Below are 25472 nucleotides of genomic sequence, written 5' to 3'. Positions count from 1 at the left end.
ATAGTTTTATTACATTTATTTTCTAAAAATAAATTTATAATAAAAAATTAGTACTTAGTCTTAAAGGGTACGATCTTTTTATTTCAAAATTTCCTTGGCATACGATTTTTTTTGTAGTTAGCGTACGATCATACTTTTTGTGCACCTGGAAGCCCTGCTCCATGGTTTAATCCATAGATTATACACTTATTCTTTAATCACAGATTATGAAATACAGAATACTATTAAATTGTATGTACATGTACATCATTCAGTTTTCGGATTGTTTATCATTATCATATTAGTTGTATTTTGGCGGCGATTTACCTAACAATTTTGCTAATGGACAAAATTAATGATAAACAATGGAGTTAACACAGCGACTTGAGTGTACACAAGAATTGTATCCAAACAATTCGGAAAAAGCTCTCCCTGAACAAGTATGTGTTGTTTACAGACTTCCAATTATTTAGTTTAAAATATCAAAATATGTTATTTAATTTTTAGATCGGCTTTTTGGGCATTTGCGGCACAAAATATCCCTTGAAGAAAGGACCAAACAAAATTGGTCGAGATCCTGCTACTTGTAATATCATTTTAAACTTTAATGTAAGTATTTATATTTCTATATTATTGAATTGTATAAATAAATGCTAAACAATTAATTATTGATAATGATCTTATTCTGCTGTCGATCGGTTATATTTTATCATTTTTGTCATTATATTTTAGGTTTAGATTAAAGCACTATATATTTTATTTAAACATATTATTATTTAACTAATCATACGCAGTAATCTTTAAAACATGTTATTCATTAAACACTATTGAACATTTGAAATTTCACAAGGAAAATAATAATATTCTAACTTAAAATAAGTGCAAAGCTTGTCTTATCACCAATAGCAATCACTTACAGACAACCCCTAACAATAGAAAAAATATTGATAACATAAACAATAAAGTATGAAAATTATTTATTTAAACTACATTAAATATAGATATGTTATTTTATGTTTAAGTTTATTTTAAAATAAATTATTTTTGATGTGACAACGTCTAATAAACCGATGAACGACTGCTGCATGCACGAAAAAGGATTGTCCCATTACACTTATTGTACCTCTATACTCATTGTATGCTTACGCTGCATCTATCTCTCATCCACTCGATTGACATATGTGTCCGAGGAGATGTTTTGTTATGAAATTGTCACGTTAAACTATTGCCCGTAAAGCACCTTTAAAGACAACTAATATCTTTTTAAAACAATGTAAACTTTATTAAATAAATGAACTATTATTATAATATAATAACTAACTATATTCATTGAATTTTATTTTATTTCAGTCAATATCGCGGCAGCATGCCGTGATTAACATATTGAACAGTCAAGAGTTCATGCTCATGGACTTAGGCTCGGCTAACAATACAAAACTCAGTGATGTGAGTAGAAAATCATTTATTGTCTTCATTTTATCGGTGCTGGGTGCTATTGTATACTCAATCTTATATTATTTATATGATTACTTCTGGATCCGGCAAACGTTGTCCTGCCCGGAAAACAGCTACCAAATTTGATTGCTTACATACCGATAGCAGCGCCACCTGGGTTCAATTGAGATAAAATCTCCCAAGTTGGGCCAATTACAAAATTACACAAGTTTAAACTTGTTATTTTTAAGTAGTCTTACTTTTTCTCTTTTAGCCGAGCTGAACTGCATTGTTTCTTATTGTTGTACACTAAATCTAAGTTCTGCTTGTTTGTATTGTATGTTTACATAATTTAGTTAACTTTGTTACCATTTATACTTGAAATACTATTACTTTTTTGTTTTTATTTTATTGTTTATGTAATTGCGATGTTTTATTTCATATATAAAATTTTCATGTCACAATGCTAGTTACAATACTCCTCCAAAATGGCTGGACCAATTTCTATTAAATTTTTTGTGCATATCGGCTAGTTCTGAGAATCGGTCAATATCTGTTTTTCATACCCCAAGCTATAAGGGTGGTTATTAAGTGGGTTAATAACATATATGGCAAAACAACATTTGTGGGGTTAGCTTGTATTTATATAATTATGTGTAATTCTTCTGTATGTGTTTATGACACCCAACGCTACAACACCCAAACCTCCTTTTAAGCGGCTGAACAGATTTGCTTGAAATTTTATATGTATACTACATATTTCAATGGGCTCCAAGGCTGCTGCTATTTCGGGCAGGACAACATCTGCTAGGTCCGCAACATTGTTTTGAAAATATTATAAATTGTCTGTTACCTTGTCTGTCTTGTTACATTAGCAGGCAAATAATAATACATTGTAACTGCAATAATCTTTATTATAATAATTTTTAAAAATGTCGTTGTCTTGACATAATTGCCCAACTTCCATATTAATAACTGTCTCCGACAAATAAATGTCTGTATTGATTCCAGAAAACATTAGATGCATACATTCCATATCCGTTGAAGAATGGAGACATGGTGCAATTTGGACAGATTTTTGGTGTGTTTAGACTATTGGAGGAAGATAATGATTTACCAATGACTCAAGCATTAGACATACCTGAGACACCAGTACAAAAAAAACATGTTTCGAAGCTAAATAGTGTACACGCTACTACTATACCGGAATCACCTGATATCAGCGACAGAGTAAAGAAATTTAATTTTCATAAGTTTCCTTTTTTTAATTTCAATATGTTTCTTATAATAAATTTTTGGTGAACAGACTTGTTGGATGACGTTGGTACTTTCCAACAAGCTGAGACACATTAATTTTATTCTGTTAAACTAAATATAATGAAAAGTGAAAAAAAAATTTTTTTTCAATCCATTTATGAATTAATATTGTATTTATGTGTTAAATACGCATAATAGATTATCAAGTTATTTTTCTTTTAAAAATGAATTTTTCATTTCAGGATGATTCTTTCATAGCTCCATCACAACCAAAACCAAAAAATCTATTGAAAAGTCCAAGCAAAAATTTCATTAAATCCTCTGGCAAAACTATATCAATTAAACCTGTTGGCACAAACAAGATAGACAATGTATACTGGAGCTCTTCTAAAAAGTCAGATTCTTTTAGCTTGCAATCTAACACTTCAAATATTGATATTTATTTACTATCAGACAGTAATACATCGAACCCCCCAAATATACATGAATTAGAAACACAGGTGCCTTTTAAAGATAATGGTTCCCCAGATTCAATTTATAATGCAAATACACAAGCTATAGAAAACCTGGAAAATCCAATCTCGTCCACTATTCATAATGCAGAAACGCAAATACCCACATATTTACCACAAGTTTGTAAAATACAAGATCAACATGACGTACATTTTAATTTTACAACTGATAATAAGGAGAATGATAACAATATATATAATGCTGAAACACAGGATGAATCGAAAAATTTAATTTCAAGTAAAAATACTACTAACGACCTAACATCAAATTCATTAAGTAACGAAAAAGCTAAAAACGATGGTAATTTATCTGATGACGAAATATTATTTGATGATATTGATACTCCATTTGAGGAAAATTTTGAATCACAAGCTTTAATACCAGCAGAATTTGATGTAATAAATAATGACAATCACGAAGTTGTTGAAGATATACAACAAACACAAGAAATAACGTTTAAACGTGCTAAAAGAGTATGTAGACTAAAATCTGATAGTTCAACTGATTGTGAAGATATTAATATTGTGATGACACAAAAAGTACCAGGGATTGACGATGATACGACTGACTGTGAAAATAAACCAGATGTTACAAAAACAACTCAAAATAAAAAGGTTGTTATTGATGAAGACGTAACCGATTGTGAGGATAACGTAGAAGAAAATGATTTACTTTCACCAAATAATAATATTAATATTAAAAAAGGAGATGAAAAGATAGTTATTGATGATGATATTACAGACTGTGAAGATAATATTGACGAAAGCAATTTAATTCTGCCCAAAAAACATAAAAATATAGATGAAATGGACACACAAATTATAGAAATAGATGGCGCAAACATCGCGGATATACCAACACAAGTTATTGAAAAAATAAATGATTCAAAGGAGAAGGAAGTTTGCTTTGAAGATCTACCGACGCAAATTTTAGAGGAAGAGCAAGAAAAAGATTTATGTTTTGAAGAACAATTGACGCAAAAGATATATTCTGAAGAAATCGTTTCTCCATTCAAATTACCCAAACCATCGCCTTTTAAACTGAGGAAGAAAAATAATCCTGAATTGAAAATTGTAAATCAAATAATAATTAGTGATATGAATAAGTCCAATGACGACATAGATGATGAGTTATACTATGCTGCTACGCAAGAAATATTTAATGACCTATGTTCACAAAGAGAATGTTCTCAAGAAATTGTTAAAAATCCGAAATTGTCTAAAGACGGGAATAGTTCTAAAGTTTCTATCACGGAAAAGATTGCCTTAAATTCTTTTGGTAAAGACACAACTGATGATATTGACATTGAAGACAAAATTGATAAGTTTGTAAATTCATTGTCTAATTCACAAATTATTGATGTCATAGGTGCAAATAAATCGCCAAGAAAGAGTTCTGAGCCTAAAGTCACTATAAAAAATGTAAATTCTGACACATTTTCTAAATTGCGAAACTACAATGATACTAAAAAAAGTTCTTCCTCCTGTAAAGATGGAGATTCGGTAAATATGTCGAGTGAATCGAAATTAGAAAATAGTATTCGGTCTCCTATTGTAGTGCGAGATAGAAAAGAACCAACAAATACAAGAACAGAATGGAATGAAAAAGTTGAACTTTTACCTACAAGAGTAATTACAAGGGTTAGGAAACCTACATCTAAAATGCGAAATAGTGGTGAAGGCATTAAAAATGTATGCGATAATATAAATAGGTCTAAAATCAAAGCAGATAAAAAGTCTGATAAAGATTTTACGGAAGCAACAGAAGATAGCACAAGAGGCAATAAAGAGAAATCAAGTAAAAGAAAAAAAAAGTCTGATCAATGTGACGGAAATAACGATAAGAAACACAGCAAAACAAGTAAACAAGAAACAAAAGTGGAAAAGAAAAAATCTGAAAACGAAACACGACAATCAAGAAACACTAGAAAAAAGGATAATCCAGAAGCAACAAAACAGTCTAATTCAAAATCAAGCAATGAAAAAGTTCAAAAGGATATGTTAAGTTATTTAAATAATACAGATAGACGTACGCGTAGTCGTAGCAATCAAAAGTATGATGCTAATGAGGTAGAAGAATTAAGAGAAAAAGATAAATTACAACTATCTACTAAAGACAATGTCGCTGAAAAGAAAAGACATCGTTCACGGAATAAAGCCACAGAGAAACCTGAATCGAATGAAAAGGAAGTAAGGCGAAGTAAAAGAAAAGTCACGCAAAAATTGGATGAAAATTTAAGAAATAATAAGATATCTAAGGCATCAACGTCTAAAGGTCATCATGAACAAAGTGTGATTTATAATTTGTCATCCGATTCTACCGCAGACTCCCCCCATAAATTAAAAAGATCGGCAACTGAACATTTTGAAGTTCCAAGTACGAAAAAATCTAAGACAGATTCAAATTCTAATAATTTATCTGTGAGATCCATTCCGCCTAGAAAAGTTAAAACGCACTATGTTTTGTTTACAGCATTTCCTTGTGAAGAAGTGAAGATGAAATTAGAAAAATTAGGTAGTGATTTTTTCATGTTTTTTTTTTTAACTGTCAGTTCATAATTAGTAATCGTCCTATCTTCATATTTTGGTTTAAGGGTTAATTTAATATGAAACCTTAACAATCATACAGAAGGAGTAAATTGTGTTGCGCGTTGTCCCAGTGAACAGCATGACGTTATGATTGCGGGTTCGATCTCTGCACATAAAAAATACTTTTCTTATATTGCACATGTTTGTATAGACCATACAAATATTTTTTATGGTCTGGAAGTTTGTGCTTGTGTGTCGTTTGTGTTTCCATACCGCGACACAGGATTCACAACTTACTGGGGAACTTTATTAATATTCCTTATTAGTCAATTAAATAAGTATAACTTTTAACATTGACTTGATTTATGAGATATTTCGTATATTTTGTTTTATAACTTTGCTAACGTAGCTTATTTTATCAGTTAGGTTAGATACTATTCATAATATGATAAATTTAGTGCTTTTCCTGTACAAAAATTAATAATACTAAATTAAATAAGAGCAATTATAATCTATAAAACGTCATAATATTTAACGACTTAGTAATAGGTTGATTATATATTTAAGTTTGCTTTTCAAAGTACTGAGGCTGTCATTATGTTAGTTCTTCAAAATCTATCTTGATAGACTAAAAACAATTTTAAAAAAGGCATAAATAAAAAATGTCAAAAATAGTGTTAAAATTTTTGTTTTGTTTCCTTTCAGGGGCTATAATAGTAACAGATGTGATTCAATGCACTGTGGTGCTAACAATTCAAATAAAGAGAACTTTTAAATTGCTATGTGCCGTTGGTCTCGGAAAGCCAATAGTTGGACCATCTTGGGTCCAAGCATGTGTGGACACTAATAAAATTGTTGGTAAGTTATTAAGTATACATACTTGTTTATATCACGTATGTCACTAACCTAAAATAAAAAATGTTAATAATTTTCAAGATCCATTTTTTTATTTCTAAATTAAAATGTCAGTGAAAAGAGTTCTTATGTTCTTCTTCCTATATCCTACCTGATAAAGGTAAATTTTTTTTAATAATTTTTTTATATTACTGGGTCGGCAAACAAGCATGCAGTTCACCTGATGGTAAGCGATTACCGTAGCTTATAGACATCTGCAACACCAGAAGCATCGCAAGCGCGTTGCCGACCCAATCCCCAATCCCCCAGGAGCTCTGGTCACCTTACTCACCAACAGGAATACAACACTGCTACAAAACAGTATTAATGTCTTGCTCGAAATCTGGTTAAGTCTGACTGGAGTATTTCTCCAACCTCAACTTTATAGAGGATCACAATAAAATATTTTGATACATAATAATGCAGATTCAAGGTGTGTTGTTTTCCTGTGAAGTGTTGTGGAATTAGAGCTACTGGGGAGAGTCGGGGTAGGGGGGTAGGGTCGGCAACGCACTTGCGATGCTTGTGGTGTTACGGGTGTCTATAAACAACAGTAGCCACTTTCCATCAGACGCACCGTACATTACTTTTTTGGAAGTATGAAGAATCATGGTGATTGAATTCCTCATAAACCAATGAAAAGGGAGGATCCTCCGACCAGACGGGTGTTGTGTCTGGCGGGCTACTGGCCCAACGGTTGTTGTCGGGATCTTGTATATATACTCAAATACGTAGATAACTTTGATAGCGCGATGTAGGATACGTCAGTTTTCTCTAATTACGTAGTTCGTAGTCTCATATTTCGCGTGATAGATGTCGCCACACTTTGTAAGTTAACAAATAATTTCATTTGTTTACGAAATTTCAGATCCATGGCAGTATTTGATAAGGGACGACGAAACAGAGAGAAGGTTTCAGTTCAACTTAGAGCGGTCGCTTGTGGCTCGTCGAAACTTTCTTAAGGGATATAATGTATCTTCCACTCCAAGTGTGATTCCTAACGCTCAAGAAATGAAATGTAAGCTACCTTAAATCTTACTGCTATTATAAAAGTGAATGTTTATCATAAAAGTGAAGAATTTTTACTATCGATACCAGACCAAGTGAACGGATCTGGATGAAATTTAACTTACTGAAATACAGTTCCCATGGAATAGATTTCCAAGCGAGTGAAATTACGAGCAACAATCAGTAAATAATATATAACAAAAGATTTGAATTGATGTTTCTTACGATAAAATTAATATAAACCACCACCATTGTTGGTTGTGTAGAAGCGATCGCTGTTAAGTCAAAAGACAGAATTTTTTGTATGATAAAGAGTAAATAAATAGATAAATGACGCCGCGTTGGCGCAACGGTTATAGCCATGGATTGTATCTGTTGCGCTGGCGGTTGCGGATTCGATCCCCGCACATGACAAACATTTATAGTATTGGCCCTACAGGTGTTTGCCGTGGTCTGGATGTTTGTGCAGTCCTTCGTCCAGTGGGTCTCCCCACCGTGCCTCGGAGATCACGTTAAGCCGTCGGTCCCGGTTGTTATTATGTACACCTGATAGCGATCGTTACTATAGGAGGGAATATATCCGCCAACCCGCATTGGAGCAGCCTGGTGGATTAAGCTCTGATCCTTCTCCTACATGGGGAAAGAGGCCTATGCCCAGCAGTGGGATATTACAGGCTGAAGCATAAATAGATAAAAAATTGTCTGATGTCATGGGACACCAGGTAGGAACGAAGTTCCTTCGGATAGTATGGAAGCAACACAATTTGAAAAAAAAAATGTTGAATTTTATATATATTTTCTAGTTCTTGATTTTTTTTTTAATTTTTTTGATTGATTTTTATTTTCTAGTTCTTGATTTTTTTTTTATTTTTTTTGATTAATATTACATAAAAGTATTTAGGAAATTTAGTATTTTAGAAAATAACAAATACCGTAAAATAAAATAAATCAAACAACATAATAATAATATTTTAGTTTTACAAACGTCATATTATACAGTCATATGACTGATATTACGTCACTTCCGTTATATATTTTTCTTACGGTTTTAGTATCACATTTCTTTCAGTTCGGTCGTACAGCCAAATTTCAAGCCTGCCGTAAGGAACTTCGTTCCAATAAATTGCTTAGGATGGGATCGTGGGAGAATAATAATACTTATTAAAAAGAGTGAATTTGTGAAGTTTGAAACTGGTCTATATAAATTTAGATGAGTCCCTTAGCGTGTTGCTAACTGATTATTGATGATTAGATTAATTAGCCTTATTTTTTTAAAAGTTTTCTAATACTTTTAAATATGTGGTAGAATTTGGAAAATTTTAGAAAATATAATGATTATTTCAACTTTAAACATTTGGTATTTATCAAGAAAGAGGTGTGATGGATTGGTTGTTTATTGATAAATGAAATAATTTTCCAGTAATAGTTGAATGTTCGGGTGGTACATGGAAGGACGGAGGACCGAATTGGATATGTATATCATCATTGGCAGATGAGAAATTTTGGCCGGCTTTGAAGAAGAAAGGTGCTGTTATTGTATCTACTGAGTTCATACTAGCAGGCGTACTCCGACAGAGAGTTGAAATTGACAAAAATAAATTGTATTGAAAAAAACAAACAGTTAAGTTAGTTAAGTGAGTGTGATGTGTAAAATATTTACGAATTTTTGTTGTAAACTAAAATATTTATTTTTATACGTGCTATAATCCGACATAAATGTCATATACATACGTCTAGATACAGTGGAGTTGCGTCGTGGATTACACTCTAGCACTTCTTCTATATAAAGTGTTGCATAAAAGTGGGCCATTACAGCCTTACATACAATTCAGTTATATAATATGCTATTATTACACATTATTTTCTATACATTTTACGTTAAACTAGCAAATCCAAATTGCCCGTTTTTATTTTCAAAAAGAAACCTTACATTTTTTCTGATAGTACATGCACTTACATCGAATTATTATATTTTGCTGTTGATCCCATCCATGTGTCGGTCTATTGAAATAATTCTAATTCCGCCTAAAGGTTGCCATGATGGGGTTGAACTACCAAATTTTTACATAATTGTAATTTTTTCTTACTTGAAATCTCTGATTAAAAAAAATAGTGCATATGATAAGCCCCTTAAATTAAATACCATGACGTTTAAGAATTTTTCGTGTAATAGTTATTATAATTAATTAAAAACCTCTGTGCATTAATTATAAAAGTTTTATACATATAAATTGTACGATTTGGTACAAAAAAGGGGTGTAATCTTTTTGAAGGTCACGACCAGTAAACATAATTTGTTCTATATATATTATCACCGATAAACGATTGAGTTATTTATTATATTTCTGATTTTGTAACTAAAAATAGATATTAATTAATATATAAATAAAAAATCTATTGTAAACTTTGCAACATTATGGTGAAAATTAATCATATTTATTGCCTTACTGTTAATTTTTTTTAATACGGTTTTTTTTACAAGATTGTACAATACATTCACCTGTAAATAAATTTTTACCGAAAGTACTCTTGTATAACTTATAATGAAATAGATGGTACCTGTTTATATAAGAAAGATGTATATAAATATATTTGTACCACATTCCTAGTTGAACTAGGTTTTAGGTAATAAATAATAACTGTTGAATAATAATAATAATAATAGTGTTCTTATTTTCGTTTTATTAAAGTGCCTGTGTTGTCATAATTAGCTTAAGTTTGCGTTATTTTTTCTTTTCAAATAATGATTCTAATAAAAAATAAAAATAAAAACAAAATTTCATTAATTTTTAAATTAAGGCACAGAAAATAGATTGGGTTTAGATAATTTTAAATATAAAAAAAAAAACAATTTAATAACTTTTAAAAACAATAATTGTTCACCAAAATGTTAATAATATACATTTGAAATTTGAAATGTATATACTAAAATTGATAACAGCACATTTTATTTTCAAACTAACCGTGCCCCGCGGTTTTACCGTGAAAAAATGTATGTTTTCCTTTAGATACACTTGTTTTTGTATCTTACAGAGCCAACAGATCAATTGTTCCTTTCCCAAGGCTAGGCATGAAAGGCTTTGTTCCAAAGGAATTTTTATTTTCTACTAACTGCCTGGACAGACTTCGTTTTGTCAAAAGTTAATAGTAAAAAATTTTTTAATTTTTTTTTGTGTTAAAACCTTCCGTGGACCTTCAGGAACATACAAAAAATAAATTAGTCAAATTGGTCGAGCCATTCTCAAGTTATGCGCTTAGCAACATTCATTTTTATTTATATAGATGAAATGCCTTAGCAGTTATAGCCTCTAGTTCTTAAAAATGGACATTAAACATGAAGTAATACAAAACAGTCACGAAATTAAAATATGTTACTTTCTAATTACTTTTAAAAGAGCTAGTCTATTATTTATGAGCTCTTAAAATTTCGAAATAAAAGAATAATACATTTTCAATCACATATATTTTAAAGTAATAATAAAATTATATTATACAAAATGCTTCGAATATAAAATATTAATACAACGTATTATATACTTAAAAAATACAAGCAATTTTTGGATGTGGGGGGAAGAGTGGGTGCGTAGATGTATATCTCACCACACATCACCAAGGGGGGTAGGGATGATAAAAAGTGGCTAAAAACATTTCGTGTTTAATGAACAACACCTATTACACTGATAAATTATAAAAATAACTTTTTTTACTATTAAATTAACATATTTAGCAATTAAATAAATTACAAATATATATACAACACATTTATTTACACAGATATATTACAAGCTTTATGTCAGTATATAAATTAACTAAATATTATTTAAGAAAAGACGTTTATTGCTAAAAATTAATCATTTTTTTATCATATATCAGTAGCAATAAAGGCAAAGATACAAAAATATTGGGACTGAAGTACAGACTATAGTACTATACAAAACATTGTAATGTTAAAACTGTTATTATTAGGTGACCCGAAAGATTTTGTCCTGTTTTCCGAACTTTGAACGTTTTCTCAAGTTTTCTGCGCAATTTGTGTGATTCCTCATTTCGTTATAACATTCTGTTATCTATTAAAAAACTTAAAACAATTAGCCGAATTAATCTGCCAATTTTAAGTTGTGCTTTCAGTTTCTGCTTTACAACAACACATTAGCGATTCATTTTCATTTATATAGAATAAGGAGATATGCGTTTAGTTTAGGCTAATATGTGCCAAAATTATTGTTTTTCGTCCTCTTCTTCAAAATATGTATTTAATTTACTAATAATAGTACTGATTAATATTTGGCGATTAGGTTAAGAAACATTTTCACCAGGGAATTCAGTGTTTTAAGTAATTCGTATAAATTATATTTATACTTATGTGCCTATATATTACATTCTATTATAGATAGTTCAACTTAGTTTTTTGTACGCGAGTCTATGTGTGCGTGGGCTTGTAACTTTGATGAGAAATACGAGTTCTATTGGTTTTTTAAAAAAAATTTTAGGGAATTAAAAATAATTGCCTCACATGATGTTAACAATATTGATCAATGAAATTTATGAAACAACAACAACTACGCCACAACAACTTCGAGGAGGCCGATAGGAGGACTCGGTTGGGCTGGGCGGCGTTTGGCAGACTCCGTCGAGTCTTCACTTCGAAGATTCCGCAATGCTTGAAGACAAGTTTTCGAGCATGCGTCCTGCCTGTGTTAACATACGGAGCCGAGACGTGGACACTGACCAAGGGACTGGTCCACAAGTTTAAAGTCGCTCAACGTGCAATGGAACGGGCTATGCTTGGGGTCTCTCTCAAAGATAGGATTAGAAATGAGACTATCCGCGAGAGAACGAAAGTAACCGACATAGCCCACAGAATTAGCAAGTTGAAGTGGCAGTGGGCTGGCCATCTGTGTCGCAGGACCGATGGCCGTTGGAGTAGACGGGTCCTAGAGTGGAGACCGCGTCTTGGCAAACGCAGTGTGGGACGTCCTCCGGCCCGTTGGACCAACGATCTACGTAAGATGGCCGGTGTCGGCTGGATGAGGATTGCGGAAGACCGAGATGCCTGGCGCGAACTTGGGGAGGCCTATGTCCAGCAGTGGACTGCGATAGGCTGAAGTGGAACTTTATGAGAAATTGATGAAGAAACTTAGCATTATAATTGTCGACCTTTAACTTAATTAACCTCAGTGAAATTAGTGATCCTATAAATTAGTTTTTTTTTTTTTCATACAACTAGGTCGGCAAACTAGCGTACGTCTCACCTGATGGTAAGAGATTACCGTAGCTTATAGACGCCTGCAACACCAGGAGCATCGCAAGTGCGTAGCCGACCCTGGCCCCAATCCCTCTGGATGAAGCTCTGGTCACCTTATTTACCACAGAAACAAAACATTGTTTCAAAGCAGTATTATTTAGCTGTTGTCTTCTGTAAGGTCGAGTTACTTCCCCAGTCGGGCTGCTACAAATTTTGGGCAGGATATATCCTGCTCTCTACCCTATCTCACTTAAATTAAAGTTATTCAAGTTTCTTAGTAGTGACAGAGTAATGTTTTATAAACATGTATTCTTAAATTAAATTTATGAATGAATTATCTATTAACATTTTTAACAAATTTTTCTACAAAAGTGCAGTTTTCTAGTTGACTGCGCTCTTGACACACCCACAGAGTCGTAACGCACACGTAGACTCGCGCACAATTGATTTGAACTATCAACATATATTATAACGGTCTATTCTCCGAGAACGTCGAGGAAGAAAGAGGCCTATGCAAACCGTAGGACACTACGGGCTGAATAAATCAACATACAACGTGTTATAAAACAAAACTTAAATTTACAATTATTTTTTATAGTTATTCGATTATATTGCATACACATAACAAAAACTATTTTAGACAAACAAATTGTTTCTAACTAAAAATAATATTAGAATTGAAAAGTAATGTAATAAATTAAGTCCAATTTAATGAAAAATAAAGCAAATATATTGAAACATAAACCAGAAAATATCGACGTACGATATTTACATATAATCGAAGTTTTTCGACATCATTTATCTTTTTAATACAAAACTTCATACATATCTTACAATAGGTTTCATAAAATCAAAATTGACTTTATAATATTGACAAAAGAAATTATATAATAGCATATATAATTAGACAAACTAAGGCTATGTCACTTATCGAATTTGCTACAAAAAAGTTGTGAGAACTTCTGTGGAATTATTTTAGTTAGTAAGTGGTGACCGTAGGCTATAGACGTCTGTAATACTAGAAGAATCGCAAGTGAGTAGCCCTACCCCCGGGCCCAGGAGCTCTGCTTACGCTTCAGGGTTCTTCCTCATGAGCTCGAGGTCAGCGTCCATCATGTCCTTCACTAGCTGGTCGAAGGTCACACGGGGTTGCCAACCCAACTTCTCCTTGGCTTTAGTGGGGTCGCCCAGGAGCAGATCCTTGAAAAAGGATTCAATGTTCATTATTTACTTGGTTAAACAGACTCTATTAGAAATGGGACTCATCAAAAAAGTTTAATAGTAAGCAGTTTTTAAATACAAACAATTTGTTTTATGTCGGGTTGGGACCTCATAGGATTTTTTTGTTTTTATAGAAGCTCGTGTTATGAGAAATCTTCAAGAGACTTCCATGTGATCCAAAACATCCAAAAAATCTAAAGTTTTTCTATCTTTAAATTTTCGTCATACAACTATAAAAAAATTATCTCACCACTTCCGTCGGCCGGAAGTACTTGGGGTTCACTTTGATCAACAACTGATCCGTGTCCGCGTCGTGCCCGGTCTCGCCCTCCCCCTCACCCCTCCAGACCACCTTCCTCCCCACATAGGCGAAGGCTTTTTCCACGAATTCCCTTACACTATGAGTTTCGCCAGTCGCAACAACGAAATCTTCTGGTTCCTCTTGCTGGAGCATCAGCCACATAGCCTGAAATTTAAAAATATCTAAATTTTTTCATTTTTTACGAATTTCTTCTTACTTTCTTTTCTCAACGTTGTCCTGTTGCGAACTAACAAACGCGTGAAACATGAAAAATCTGGATATAGATACCCTAATCATCTAGCGGTGCGTAATAAACGTTGCGTACTATTTTTATAACTACCACACACTAGAAAATCATAAAAATCGAACAATCTGTGAGAATGATTCGACTTATCCTTCAATTTAATGGCTCCAGCTGCATGTTATGTACAATGTTGCATAAAATAATATTGTTATTTTTAAGTGTACAATACATAATGTTTGATATTGTTTCAATTTATTTCGCTCGCTTTGTGTAATTGTTGCCTTTTCAATTGATTTTCTATTAGTTGTTATTTACGTAGGTGGGTTTATGTTTTTTTTTTCTAATTTTTATTTTATTATAATGGTAACTAGCGTGTAGGCAACAAGCCATGAAATCGAAGAAAATCTTGACGATCAAAGCTACTTTTCATTTTTTTAAATATTTTTTTTGTTTAATTAAAACAAAAACATAAGTATGCATATTGAAGTAGTAAATAATTGAGATGTATTGTAAAGCCAGCCTTTTAAAATTACTAATTATTTATGCTTTAACTAGCATGTAGCCTCATTAAAATGTCTGTACATTCTGTACATATCATGTCTGTACATATTCCAACGGTTTTATTCTTTTATAAAAAAATAATTTAAAAATCACTTATCTAGTCTTGTTAGACTCATTCTATGTCTTGCTCACCTCAACATAATCCTGGGCGTGTCCCCAGTCTCTTTTGCAGTCCAAATTACCCAATTCCAGGTGGTCTAAGAGACCCAGCTGTATTTTAGCGACCCCCCGGGTTATTTTCCTCGTCACGAAGTTTTCCCCTCGACGAGGACTCTCATGGTTGAACAACAAGCCATTGCAGGCGAACATTCCGTACGCCTCTCTGTAGTTTATTACTATCCAGTACCCGTATAGTTTTGCACATGCTGTAAAATGTAAATATTAATATCAAACTAAAGTTTTAGTTTACATTACTTATGAATTATGAGATACATATGACTTTACGTATACTGTGTTGTAATAGCATATTATTGCTTACAAGCTTGCTTGATGAAAAGGCTTTTTAATGTACCAATTTGTATTGAATACCAAACTTGAGACATTTGGACATTATTACTAGGCATAGTAAAATGAGACGGTAAAATGTTACATTTTTTAAATATAGTTTTAATATCTACGTCTTAGTTCAGAGCTGTTAAAAAGCAAAGACATAAATTGTAAAAATGTACTAAATACAAAACTTATTAACATACCATAAGGCGATCTGGGATAAAAGGGCGTTTTTTCATTCTGCGGTACTTCAACGACTTTTCCATAGAGTTCGGAAGTCGAGGCCTGGTATATCTTAGCTTCCTTTTCTAAGCCAGCTGCTCTCACCGCCTCTAATAAGCGCAAGGTACCCAACGCGTCAACTTGTGCTGTATATTCGCTAAGCTCGAAAGACACTTTTACGTGAGATTGGGCGCCTAAATTGTAAATTTCTTTTGGTCTTATCTGGAAAAAATAACACTTATAGTAGTAACTTGCTCTTGTGTAGTGGTGCGAGTAGTCGCCTAAAACACCGACAGTATATGGGTTCGATTCTCGCTCGGGATAAATATTTGTATTTGTACAAATATTTCTTTCCGGTGACAGACCAGAAAGAAATATTTGGTCTTTTGGGTCTTCTCACCGTGTCTCGGAGAGCACTTTAAGCCATTGGTCCCGGTTGTTATCATAAATATCGGATAGCGATCGTTACTCATAGTAGGGAACATATCCGCCAACTCGCAGTTAAGTAGCGTAGTGGATTAAGCTAAAATTCTTCTCCTACATAGAGAAAGCAGTTGAGAGATAGGAGTTGAACACTTATATAACAATAGAACATAGTCATATAGTGTTTGTTTTTTAATTTCAGTCCTTAAAAATATATAAGGGCCGTGGTGTAAAACAAATATGTGGAGTTGAATCGTGTGAAACAGTAACGGTAAGCATTGATCGACACGACCTGCCCATAAGTCACGTATTATCGCGCAACGTCTTTCAATTTGTATAATTGTATACAACAGTATACTTTGTTCAATGAATGAGTCATAACTTCTTAAGGAATAAATTTCAGTTGAGTGACAGAGCTGACATACACTGTTTTATATTGGCGATGTAAATTTTTTTTATTAAATTTCTAGATGTAAGTATTATCCTCATATTATTATATTCTCACGTCTCTTAAATGTTCTGGAATACTACTTTTTACTCAAAAAATAGCAGTTAAGGCTTTAGATCCAATGAAATCTCATCAAATCTCATTTAATCCGAGGGAGGGGGGGGGGGGATAATTGAAAACTTTAAAAAATATTACACGAAAACGTACACGAGTTTTCATGGATTGAGTAAAAATTCAAAAAAGTGTGGTTTTTATCTGTTTTTGCTTTGAATATTATTTAATTTAAATAATTAACTATAGTATGCCTGAACGGTTTATTATTTTCCCGAATAATAAAAATAAATTTAGTTTAAAATATTTTTAGCGTCAATCTCACGTAAGGTGAGAAGGAATCCAGGCAAATCTCACCTACGAGCGGGAGGGGTCCAAACTGATCAAAAATAACTCACTTAAAATAATGGATGCCCCCTTACGGTGTTAATAAAGTTAAGAATAAAAATAAAGTTTTCCCTGTAGAATACATTCACAAAGAAACTGTCACATTGAATGTTGGAAAAACCCAACGTATTCCTATGTAAAAGCATATTGGTATTTTTATTAACATTTACTTACACTTTACAGTTACTAGTTAGTTATTAAATGACTTAAAAAGGCCTAAAATTCTAACTTACTATTTACTTTTAATTTAAATATATTATATGATTAATATATTACAGGCTTATTAAATAGAACATTATTTATAATGTATGAGGCACAGCTGTGTAGAATAACATAACATATTGATATAGTTTATTTCAAAATGTAACTTATCGGTTTTTCAAAGTAATCACAAAATCGTATCATAAAGATAATATATATATGGTTGGTTTGGAATATAATATGGTTAATATGGTTTAATTTTTAATAATAATTGTTTGCTAGTAAACGATAAAACCGACTTTAATTACATCAACAAGTAATACAACGTAGGCAGACGAAAAAACTAACAAACGCACTAGTCGTCACTACGATTTTCGAAGGTATCATGGGATATCTCCTTACCAACGAAAAAAAGAATTACAAAATCGGTTCATAAACGACGAAGTTAGCGAAATCACATTAAAAAAATATATACATATATAATTCGACCGAAAGAGAAATATATATTATATATATTGTAAATTTTAGTGTTAATCTTTACTTCGCGATCCTATTCAAATGATTAAGATGTCCCCCCATTATTCAGGCGTTATTTTACTTTTGAAGTCTTGACCATCGTCTTTGATGTCATTGTCCTTAGACGTTTGTTACTAGCCGGGCAGTGCAGTTTCCGTTGACATTGCTTCCATCCAATGATGGTTGTGGCCTACAACCGTGACGTTGGTTGCGCCCTTCGACACGGTGTACATAATATATTCATATATTGTGTGCATAATGTTGCTACTATAGCAACGGATGATGGTGTGTTTTTAAGTTATTTAAATGAGCGTTGAGTTACATTTAGGGGGTTTTATCTGGCTTCATAAATTTAGGGTGTCTTAGCACCACCAGCCATATCATTCGCATAAATGTAGACACCTGTCTGATTGCGTTTTTTATGTTCAGAGGAATAACCATGAAAAATAATTCAGAGCTGAAAAAACACGTTGTAATGTTTCTAAAAATAGTTGTTTTTTAACCCTTTCGAGACTGCCGGTACACTGTGTGTAGCAGTAAATGTTTTAACAGACTAAAAACACCACGCAGTACTAGTATCGTAAGAAAGTAAGTATAGGTGTCCTAGGAAACCTAAACAAAATTTTAAGTCTTATCATTTTCTAATATGAAAGATACCTTGGACCATAATATCATAAATTAGTCTAAAAAAAGTTTACATCTTCTCCAAATAAAAAAAAAACGTGTCAAAATGGTAAAAAACTTTTTGGGTCGAGTGTCCACGAAATAAACAAATTAAAGATCTAATTGAAATGTATCCAATAATTTTACTTGATGTACACACAAACTAATATAGCCAACCATTCTCTACTTTACTTTTTAGATTCCTTCTGAAATGAAATAAAGTAAATCACAAATATACAAACTTAAAAAAAAAACTACTTAAATAAAAAAAAAAACAAAAACTTGAGGTAGCAAACAATCAATCAATAAAAAAATTGCTACATCTTAATATTAGGTAAGTACGTTACATCTGACTATAGACAACCGTATAACCGTACAAAATACAAATATTATATTTTAGGTTCAAAAACGAGTTCTATAGAAATTGATCTTTGATTTTATTAGATAAGCTATTTTAAATGACATAAAATATATTTAGTATCACAAGTATGTGATATGTACTATCTAATCTCGTATCTATCTAATATGAACAACATCGGATATCACTTAAGTTATGTTGTTTATGATTTATGATAAAATTACTACTATGTATGGAACTATGGACGATACACATCGAAAAATTCAAAACAATGTATATGCACGAATAATGATGCATCGATTGTCACCGATGTTTTGTTGATACTTTAGCTGTGCATCGATGTTTTTTTTTTCTTCATAATAACGCCCCGGAGAACTTAGTACTACCATATTGTTCATCCTGACAATAACGAACATAAAAACAAACGGTCTAAGAACCGGTGGAAGATCGACCTGCACCGATCTGATAACTCGATGAGACATTTTTTATCAAATATAATTTATAAACAAATATGCCTATGATAACTTGCCTATCAAAAAGTGTTCGTAGCTATTTTTAATTTAATTAATTTTAATCAATTTTCTTTCTTCACCTTCACTCTTGTGATAACCGAATGAGTTTGATCTCAATTGATAGTTTTTCAAACACAGAATATGCCTAGGTGGGCTTGTATATATCAAGGATAAGGCCTTGGTAAATCCATGTAGTAGGTATATATATATCTATACATATAATAAAATGGTAGGAAAGTCAAAACTGTACATTGAATATTTTTTTAAAAGAATACTTGGGGTGTCTACAATCGATACCGAAGCCAAAAATATAGTTTTTAGAATTTTTGTCTGTATGTATGTCCGGGATAAACTCAAAAGGTACCACATGGATTTACTTTAAATTTGGCACGAATATTATTAAGAAGTCGGGTCAACATATAGGCTACATATAATCATGCTATCACCTACCGGGAACGAGCAGTGAACCTTTATTTCCTCAACGCATTCTGTAACAACGTGTAATCTAACGACGCATATTTGACTGTTGTTGTTATTATATTAGTAACCATGCTATATAAGCTAGCTTCACACTATAAAAATCACGCAATATAAGTAACTAAGCCGATAAACATAATTAAATGAATATAAGTAGACGAGGCAATTTTAAAGCAGCGCCATCTATGAGATTTTTCTGTAGATATGAAATGTAAAGAAGAAACGGGTAAATGAATGTTATTTTAAAAGGTATAATCGTAGGTATTTTTGGTGCTGTATAGCGTTCACGCAGACGACGTCGCGGGCAGCAGCTAGTATATATTGATGATGATGATAAGAATAAAATAATCTCTATTTACTATTAAAAATTTATTTATCATTAAAAGTGATTTATTGTTTATGATAAATATTTATGTCAAATGCATTTTGATATAAAGCTGATATTTTAACTGTGGTAGGACACAGTAGGAAACATCCTGCTCAAAATTTGGAGCTGCCCGACTGAGAAGTACCTCAAGCAGGGTTGTGTTCCTATGGTGAATAAGGTGACCAGCTCCTGGAGGGAGGGGGATTAAGGAGGGTCGGCAATGCGCTTGCGATGCTTCTGATATTGCAGGCGTCTATAGGCTACGGTAATCGCTTACCATCAGGTGAGCCGTATGCTTATTTGCCGGCGTAGTTGTATAAAATAAATAAATACATATAACATAGGCCATACGCTACGTGGATATACACAAGTGGTCTATGCCTATAAACCTTTTTTTTACCCTTAAAAATCCATCATGGATACCCTCTGGCGCCAGGGCGCCATAAGGTTATGTCAGACTCCTACTGACTAAAAAATGTAGGTGCTGATATTGAGCTGGGGCGAAGTGGCGAATGCTAGCGCGACCCCATCTCGCCCCACTCAGGCGGACAACTGTGCACACGTGGTGGTTTTATAGTCAGTAGGAGTGTGACATAACCCTTTGGTGCCCTCGCGCCGGAGGGTATCCATTATGGATTTTTCCCACGTAAAAAAAAATAATAGGAGGTGAAAGAAAAAAATAATATAGTAGGAAACTGTAAGACATAAACGAATGAAACTGCGATTGATTGATTCAGCCTTTAATATCTCACAGGCCTCACAGCTGGGCATACGTCTCTTTCTCCATATATGAGAGAAGATTCAGAGCTTCATCCACCACGCTGTTCCACTGCGGATTAGCAGATATATTCCAGTGTGGAACTCACAGTAATGAGTAACGTTCGCTATCATGTGTATATGATAACAACTAGGACCGACAGCTTAACGTGCTCTCCGAGGCACGGCGGGGAAACCCACAAGGACAGATACCCAGACCGGAAATAAATATTTGTACAAATACAAATATCCACTCCCCCGCGATCGCCAGTGTTTAGGTGCCACGTACGCACCTTTATTGTTTTAAGAAATATTACATTTATACGCATAGTACCTGGCTGTATAGTCTTTCATCAAACTTCAAATGAAATGTAGAACAGGGTAAAATTCAAAGAAACAATATAGTTGCTGACGGTTTATATGTAACAGTAGCTGCGTGTATTGAAATACCCAACGTTTGTTCTTTGAAGGCCTTGAAATAAATAGCTATTAGTAACTAGTTGTGCACGCGACTTCGTCCGCGTGGAATATAACAAACAAGTTATTGTTCAGTTGACAGAGTTATAAAAAAAAAATTTCTAAAATAAAAGTAGCTTAAGTTACTCCTTACTACATCTGCTATCTACCAGTGATAGTCCCGTCAAATCGGTTCAGCCGTTTCAGAGGTTAGCTGGACGAAACAGAACGACAGACAGACAAAAATTGTAAAAAATGTTATTTTGAGATATGTACCGTATTCATATGCATTTAGTAAAAAGTGGTTATTTTGTTATTATAAACAGACACTCTAATTTTATTTATTTGTATATATGTATAGATGATAACCTGTATTTCGTATTGAAAAATTTTCTGAATAATATGTTCAACTATGTGTTTCTTTGTATTCACGTGTTTATTTATATATTGAATATGTGTTTATTACATTTGTTACTTATTAAGTTTATTACTTTTTTATTTAACATTACCAAATTTTAGCCTCTTCAAATGTATCCTAACGTCGTCTCCTGTACATCATAATGATAACTGGTATAAATCGCAAACAAGCGTACGGCTCGCCTGATGGTAAGTGATTATCGTAGCTTATACACGCCTGCACCACCAAAAGCATTGCAAGCGCATTGTAGACCTTGCCCCCAATTCCCCCCAGGGGTTCTGGTCACCTTACTTACGAACAGGAACACAACACTGTTTGAAAACAGGATTAATGTCTTGCTGTACAGTAACAGTATTATTTAGCTGTGATCTTATGTAAGGTACTATATATAGTACTATATATAGTAGTACTATATATAGTACTATGTATAGTACTACCCCAGTCGGACTGCTCCATATTTTGAGCAGGAAATTTCATGCTGTGCTTAGTTAAACTAATATTTTACCGACTAAGGAAAAATAATTAAGGTAAATTACCTTAGTTATAATACTAATAAGGCATGTTGTGTCCGTCAGATCTCCATAGTGTAGATGCATTTGACCGCCCGTGTGACAAGCCGGCTGGCCATATAAATGTTGGATGCGACCTACAAATTTATGTGTTAATAATAATAACTTAAATTTAGGTATTTCTATACTAATTACTATTTAATAAAAATGAATTATTTGGTTTTTTGTTTGTTTCAGATGTATGAATAAAAAATGACTGGACTGATTTTTAAAGTCTTTTACCCAGAGAATGCCATATTATTACTGAGTGACAAAGGCTATATTTAAATAGAATATAATGCTATTTAAATACAGCCAAAATAATGTTATCCACGCGGGTGAAAAGCTGGGAGTGTAATTTTATAACACTTATAGCTTTTTACAATCGATGAGACAATAAATAAGCTGCAAACTATATAAAAAAATATTGTTAATGTGTTCTATCGTGTTTTAAGAAATAAAGCCGATGCAATGAAGCACGTACAGATACAGATAGAAAGAATAGCGTAAGAAAGTCTAGATATGGGTTTGTTATGATTGTGATAAGCGAGTATGTTCTAAGAAGCACAAGTCTACTAGTCACTAGCGGTATCGCGGAAGTGCCACTGCGTCCCTGTGATTCCGCCCAGGCGTATCAAAGGGACACCCCAAAGGTTTTAGTCCGTGCGACTCGGACATACCCTCCAGCTCCCCTAGGCTGTAGGCATCCGTTAGGGATTTCCTCTAGGTAAAAAAAAAAGGTCCAGCGTTCGGTTTGATTAGCTGGGTACTGTAATGATAACTTCCGCTAGATTCTTAATTAATTTTAACCTATTGTAAATTTTTATTTAGGGTAATAATAGGGCTAATAAACACATTTCAATGTAAAGGCCTTTAGAAAATAAATAAATTAAAAAAAATCATACTTATAGATTAAATATACACAAAAAAAATATTTTTAACATAAACAATACCCATGAATAATAATTTTTTTTTTAATGTATTATTCATATTATTAAATTAACAGCACTGGCTATTGCACTAGTTCAATCCCCGCACATAGCAAATATTTATATTGGCCATAGATGTTTGTTATGGTCTGGGCGTTTATGCTTGTGTATTGTATGTATTTCAGGATCTTCGACAAAGGAGAAAATCCTACGAAGGACCGTTTGAGTGTGAATAGCATTTAAAAATAATTATTTTTGTGAATTTTACTATATGATAGTATGTTTCATCACATATTCTTTTACTTAATGTCATACTGTTATCACCTCTCATTACCACAATTTAAATATTAGATTAGGTACTTTAAATTAAGTATTTCTTTTAAGTATAATTGATAAACGAAACTCATTTTGCAAAATATTATTAACATAAATTCTTAAATGCTAAAACACCAATTATAACTGATAAGAAAACAAATGGCAAAATATACAAAGTTGATGTGAATTTGTAAAATATAGTCCTTATATTTTTTTATTGTAATCATCTATCTTACCAGTATTAAATGAAGATGATCTACGGAGTATCCCATGAACTTCATAGCCTTTTTTTATTAGAAACTCTGCTAAGTAGGAACCATCCTACAAAAAAATAAGATTTCGTTATACCAAAATAAATCAATTCAATAAATATATTAAAAAAAAACAATGCCATGTAATCTTAGATTATTATTGAATATTACACGAAAAGTTTGTCGTATCAAATAAATTATAAAAACAAGGCATAATAATATTATACCTTGCTATCAACAAACTGTATAAAAATTCGTAAAAACTTCTACGTACTTGTCCAGTTATGCCAGTTATTAAGGCTACCTTCTTGTTACCGTTCGAACTAGATCCCTCACCAGACATTTTGTAAATTTTTGTTTAATTTAAAAAGGCCGTAACATAAAACACGTTTGCTATTCGCGAGCCGGCAACGTATTAAACGTTGAGTGATAAGCTTATCACTTAAACTTTTACACATACTCAATAGCAATTATACACGCTATATAACTAAAATTAGTCATTTCTGCATGGTTTCTAATAAAATAAAAGACTATTGTAAAATGAAATGTATTTTAGGAATTAATAAAATAATAATAAAATAATGAATATCCTAAGAATTTTTATAAACAAAAATGCGGTATGAAATTGTCAATTTGTCAACATGAAGGGCGCGTTCATAGATTATACACTTATATACTGGTACAATACTGGTATACATGGTATAGATACGTACGACACTCAGAACCTACCCCACCCCAGCCTGCAAAATAATGATACTTGTAATAAAAAAAAATACTAATTGATAGATTTTGAATAGCTCGATTCAACTACGTTGTCCTTTTAAATTGCTCATCTTAAAGTATTTAATTGAAAATCAAAAAAGTCGTTGAAAAATATTCATTTATCAATAATTTCAAACTGCTATATTTTTTGATGTATACAATATTTTAAAGTACTCAAAGTGTTAATAAACTGCTTAAGTTGCATTTATAATTGCTCAAGTATAGGTTCGAACAGATCCACTTTCCTTAATTTTTAAATAAATATAAATAGTTTGAACAAATAAAATAATACTTTTGTAAAAAAAAAAGATACTAATAGATAGACTTTAAAATTATTGATAAATGAATATTTTTCAACGACTTTTTTGATTTTTAATGAAATAATTTGAGGTGAGCAATTTAAAAGGACAACGTAGTTGAATTGAGCTATTCAAAATCTATCAATTAGTATTTTTTTATTACAAATATCATTATTTTGCAGGCTGGGGTGGGGTAGGTCCACTCAGAAATTAAAATTGATGTATCACGACCTCCCCCACCAACAGATGGCATGCACATACAATTTTATTTCTATAATAATACTACAGGTGGCGCTATTTATTTCTTTTTTACCAGAATGACTATTAATCAAATAATATACTGTATGTACTTTTGACTTTTTCCACTTATTTATTAATATAAAGAGTTTATATTAATAAATTGGTGGAAATAGTGTGAAAAGTATTTTATATGTATTTA

At 32.3% G+C, this 25472-nt stretch overlaps 2 protein-coding genes and 2 long non-coding RNA genes across 4 annotated transcripts; 3 read left to right on the top strand and 1 right to left on the bottom strand.

Moving 5' to 3' along the window:
* Positions 1-224: 224 nt before the first annotated feature.
* LOC123660812 lies at positions 225-9353 on the top strand. Its single transcript, XM_045595847.1, has 8 exons — positions 225-419; positions 487-588; positions 1330-1425; positions 2425-2643; positions 2913-5697; positions 6417-6569; positions 7474-7623; positions 9034-9353. The coding sequence occupies exons 1-8, from the start codon at positions 345-347 to the stop codon at positions 9219-9221; spliced, it is 3768 nt and encodes a 1255-aa protein (XP_045451803.1). The 5' UTR covers positions 225-344; the 3' UTR covers positions 9222-9353.
* Positions 9354-13548: 4195 nt separating this feature from the next.
* On the bottom strand, positions 13549-24484 carry LOC123660813 (GDP-mannose 4,6 dehydratase). Its single transcript, XM_045595848.1, has 7 exons — positions 24247-24484; positions 23958-24042; positions 22466-22575; positions 15878-16118; positions 15318-15550; positions 14330-14545; positions 13549-14058 (listed from the first exon to the last, which is right to left on the bottom strand). Exons 1-7 carry the CDS (start codon positions 24313-24315, stop codon positions 13927-13929), a joined length of 1086 nt encoding a protein of 361 aa, XP_045451804.1. The 5' UTR covers positions 24316-24484; the 3' UTR covers positions 13549-13926.
* LOC123660814 lies at positions 16600-22902 on the top strand. The gene is made up of 2 exons (XR_006744250.1): positions 16600-16791; positions 22676-22902. It is a non-coding gene; the product is annotated as an uncharacterized LOC123660814 (long non-coding RNA).
* Positions 23000-23366, top strand: LOC123660815. The gene is made up of 2 exons (XR_006744251.1): positions 23000-23047; positions 23218-23366. It is a non-coding gene; the product is annotated as an uncharacterized LOC123660815 (long non-coding RNA).
* Positions 24485-25472: the final 988 nt, after the last annotated feature.

The sequence above is a fragment of the Melitaea cinxia genome, chromosome 16, assembly GCF_905220565.1.
Source record: "Melitaea cinxia chromosome 16, ilMelCinx1.1, whole genome shotgun sequence".
In the NCBI taxonomy this organism is placed as follows: Eukaryota; Metazoa; Arthropoda; class Insecta; order Lepidoptera; family Nymphalidae; genus Melitaea; species Melitaea cinxia.
The sequence above is the reverse complement of the archived record's forward strand: the minus strand, read 5'-3'. Positions and strand labels throughout refer to the sequence as shown.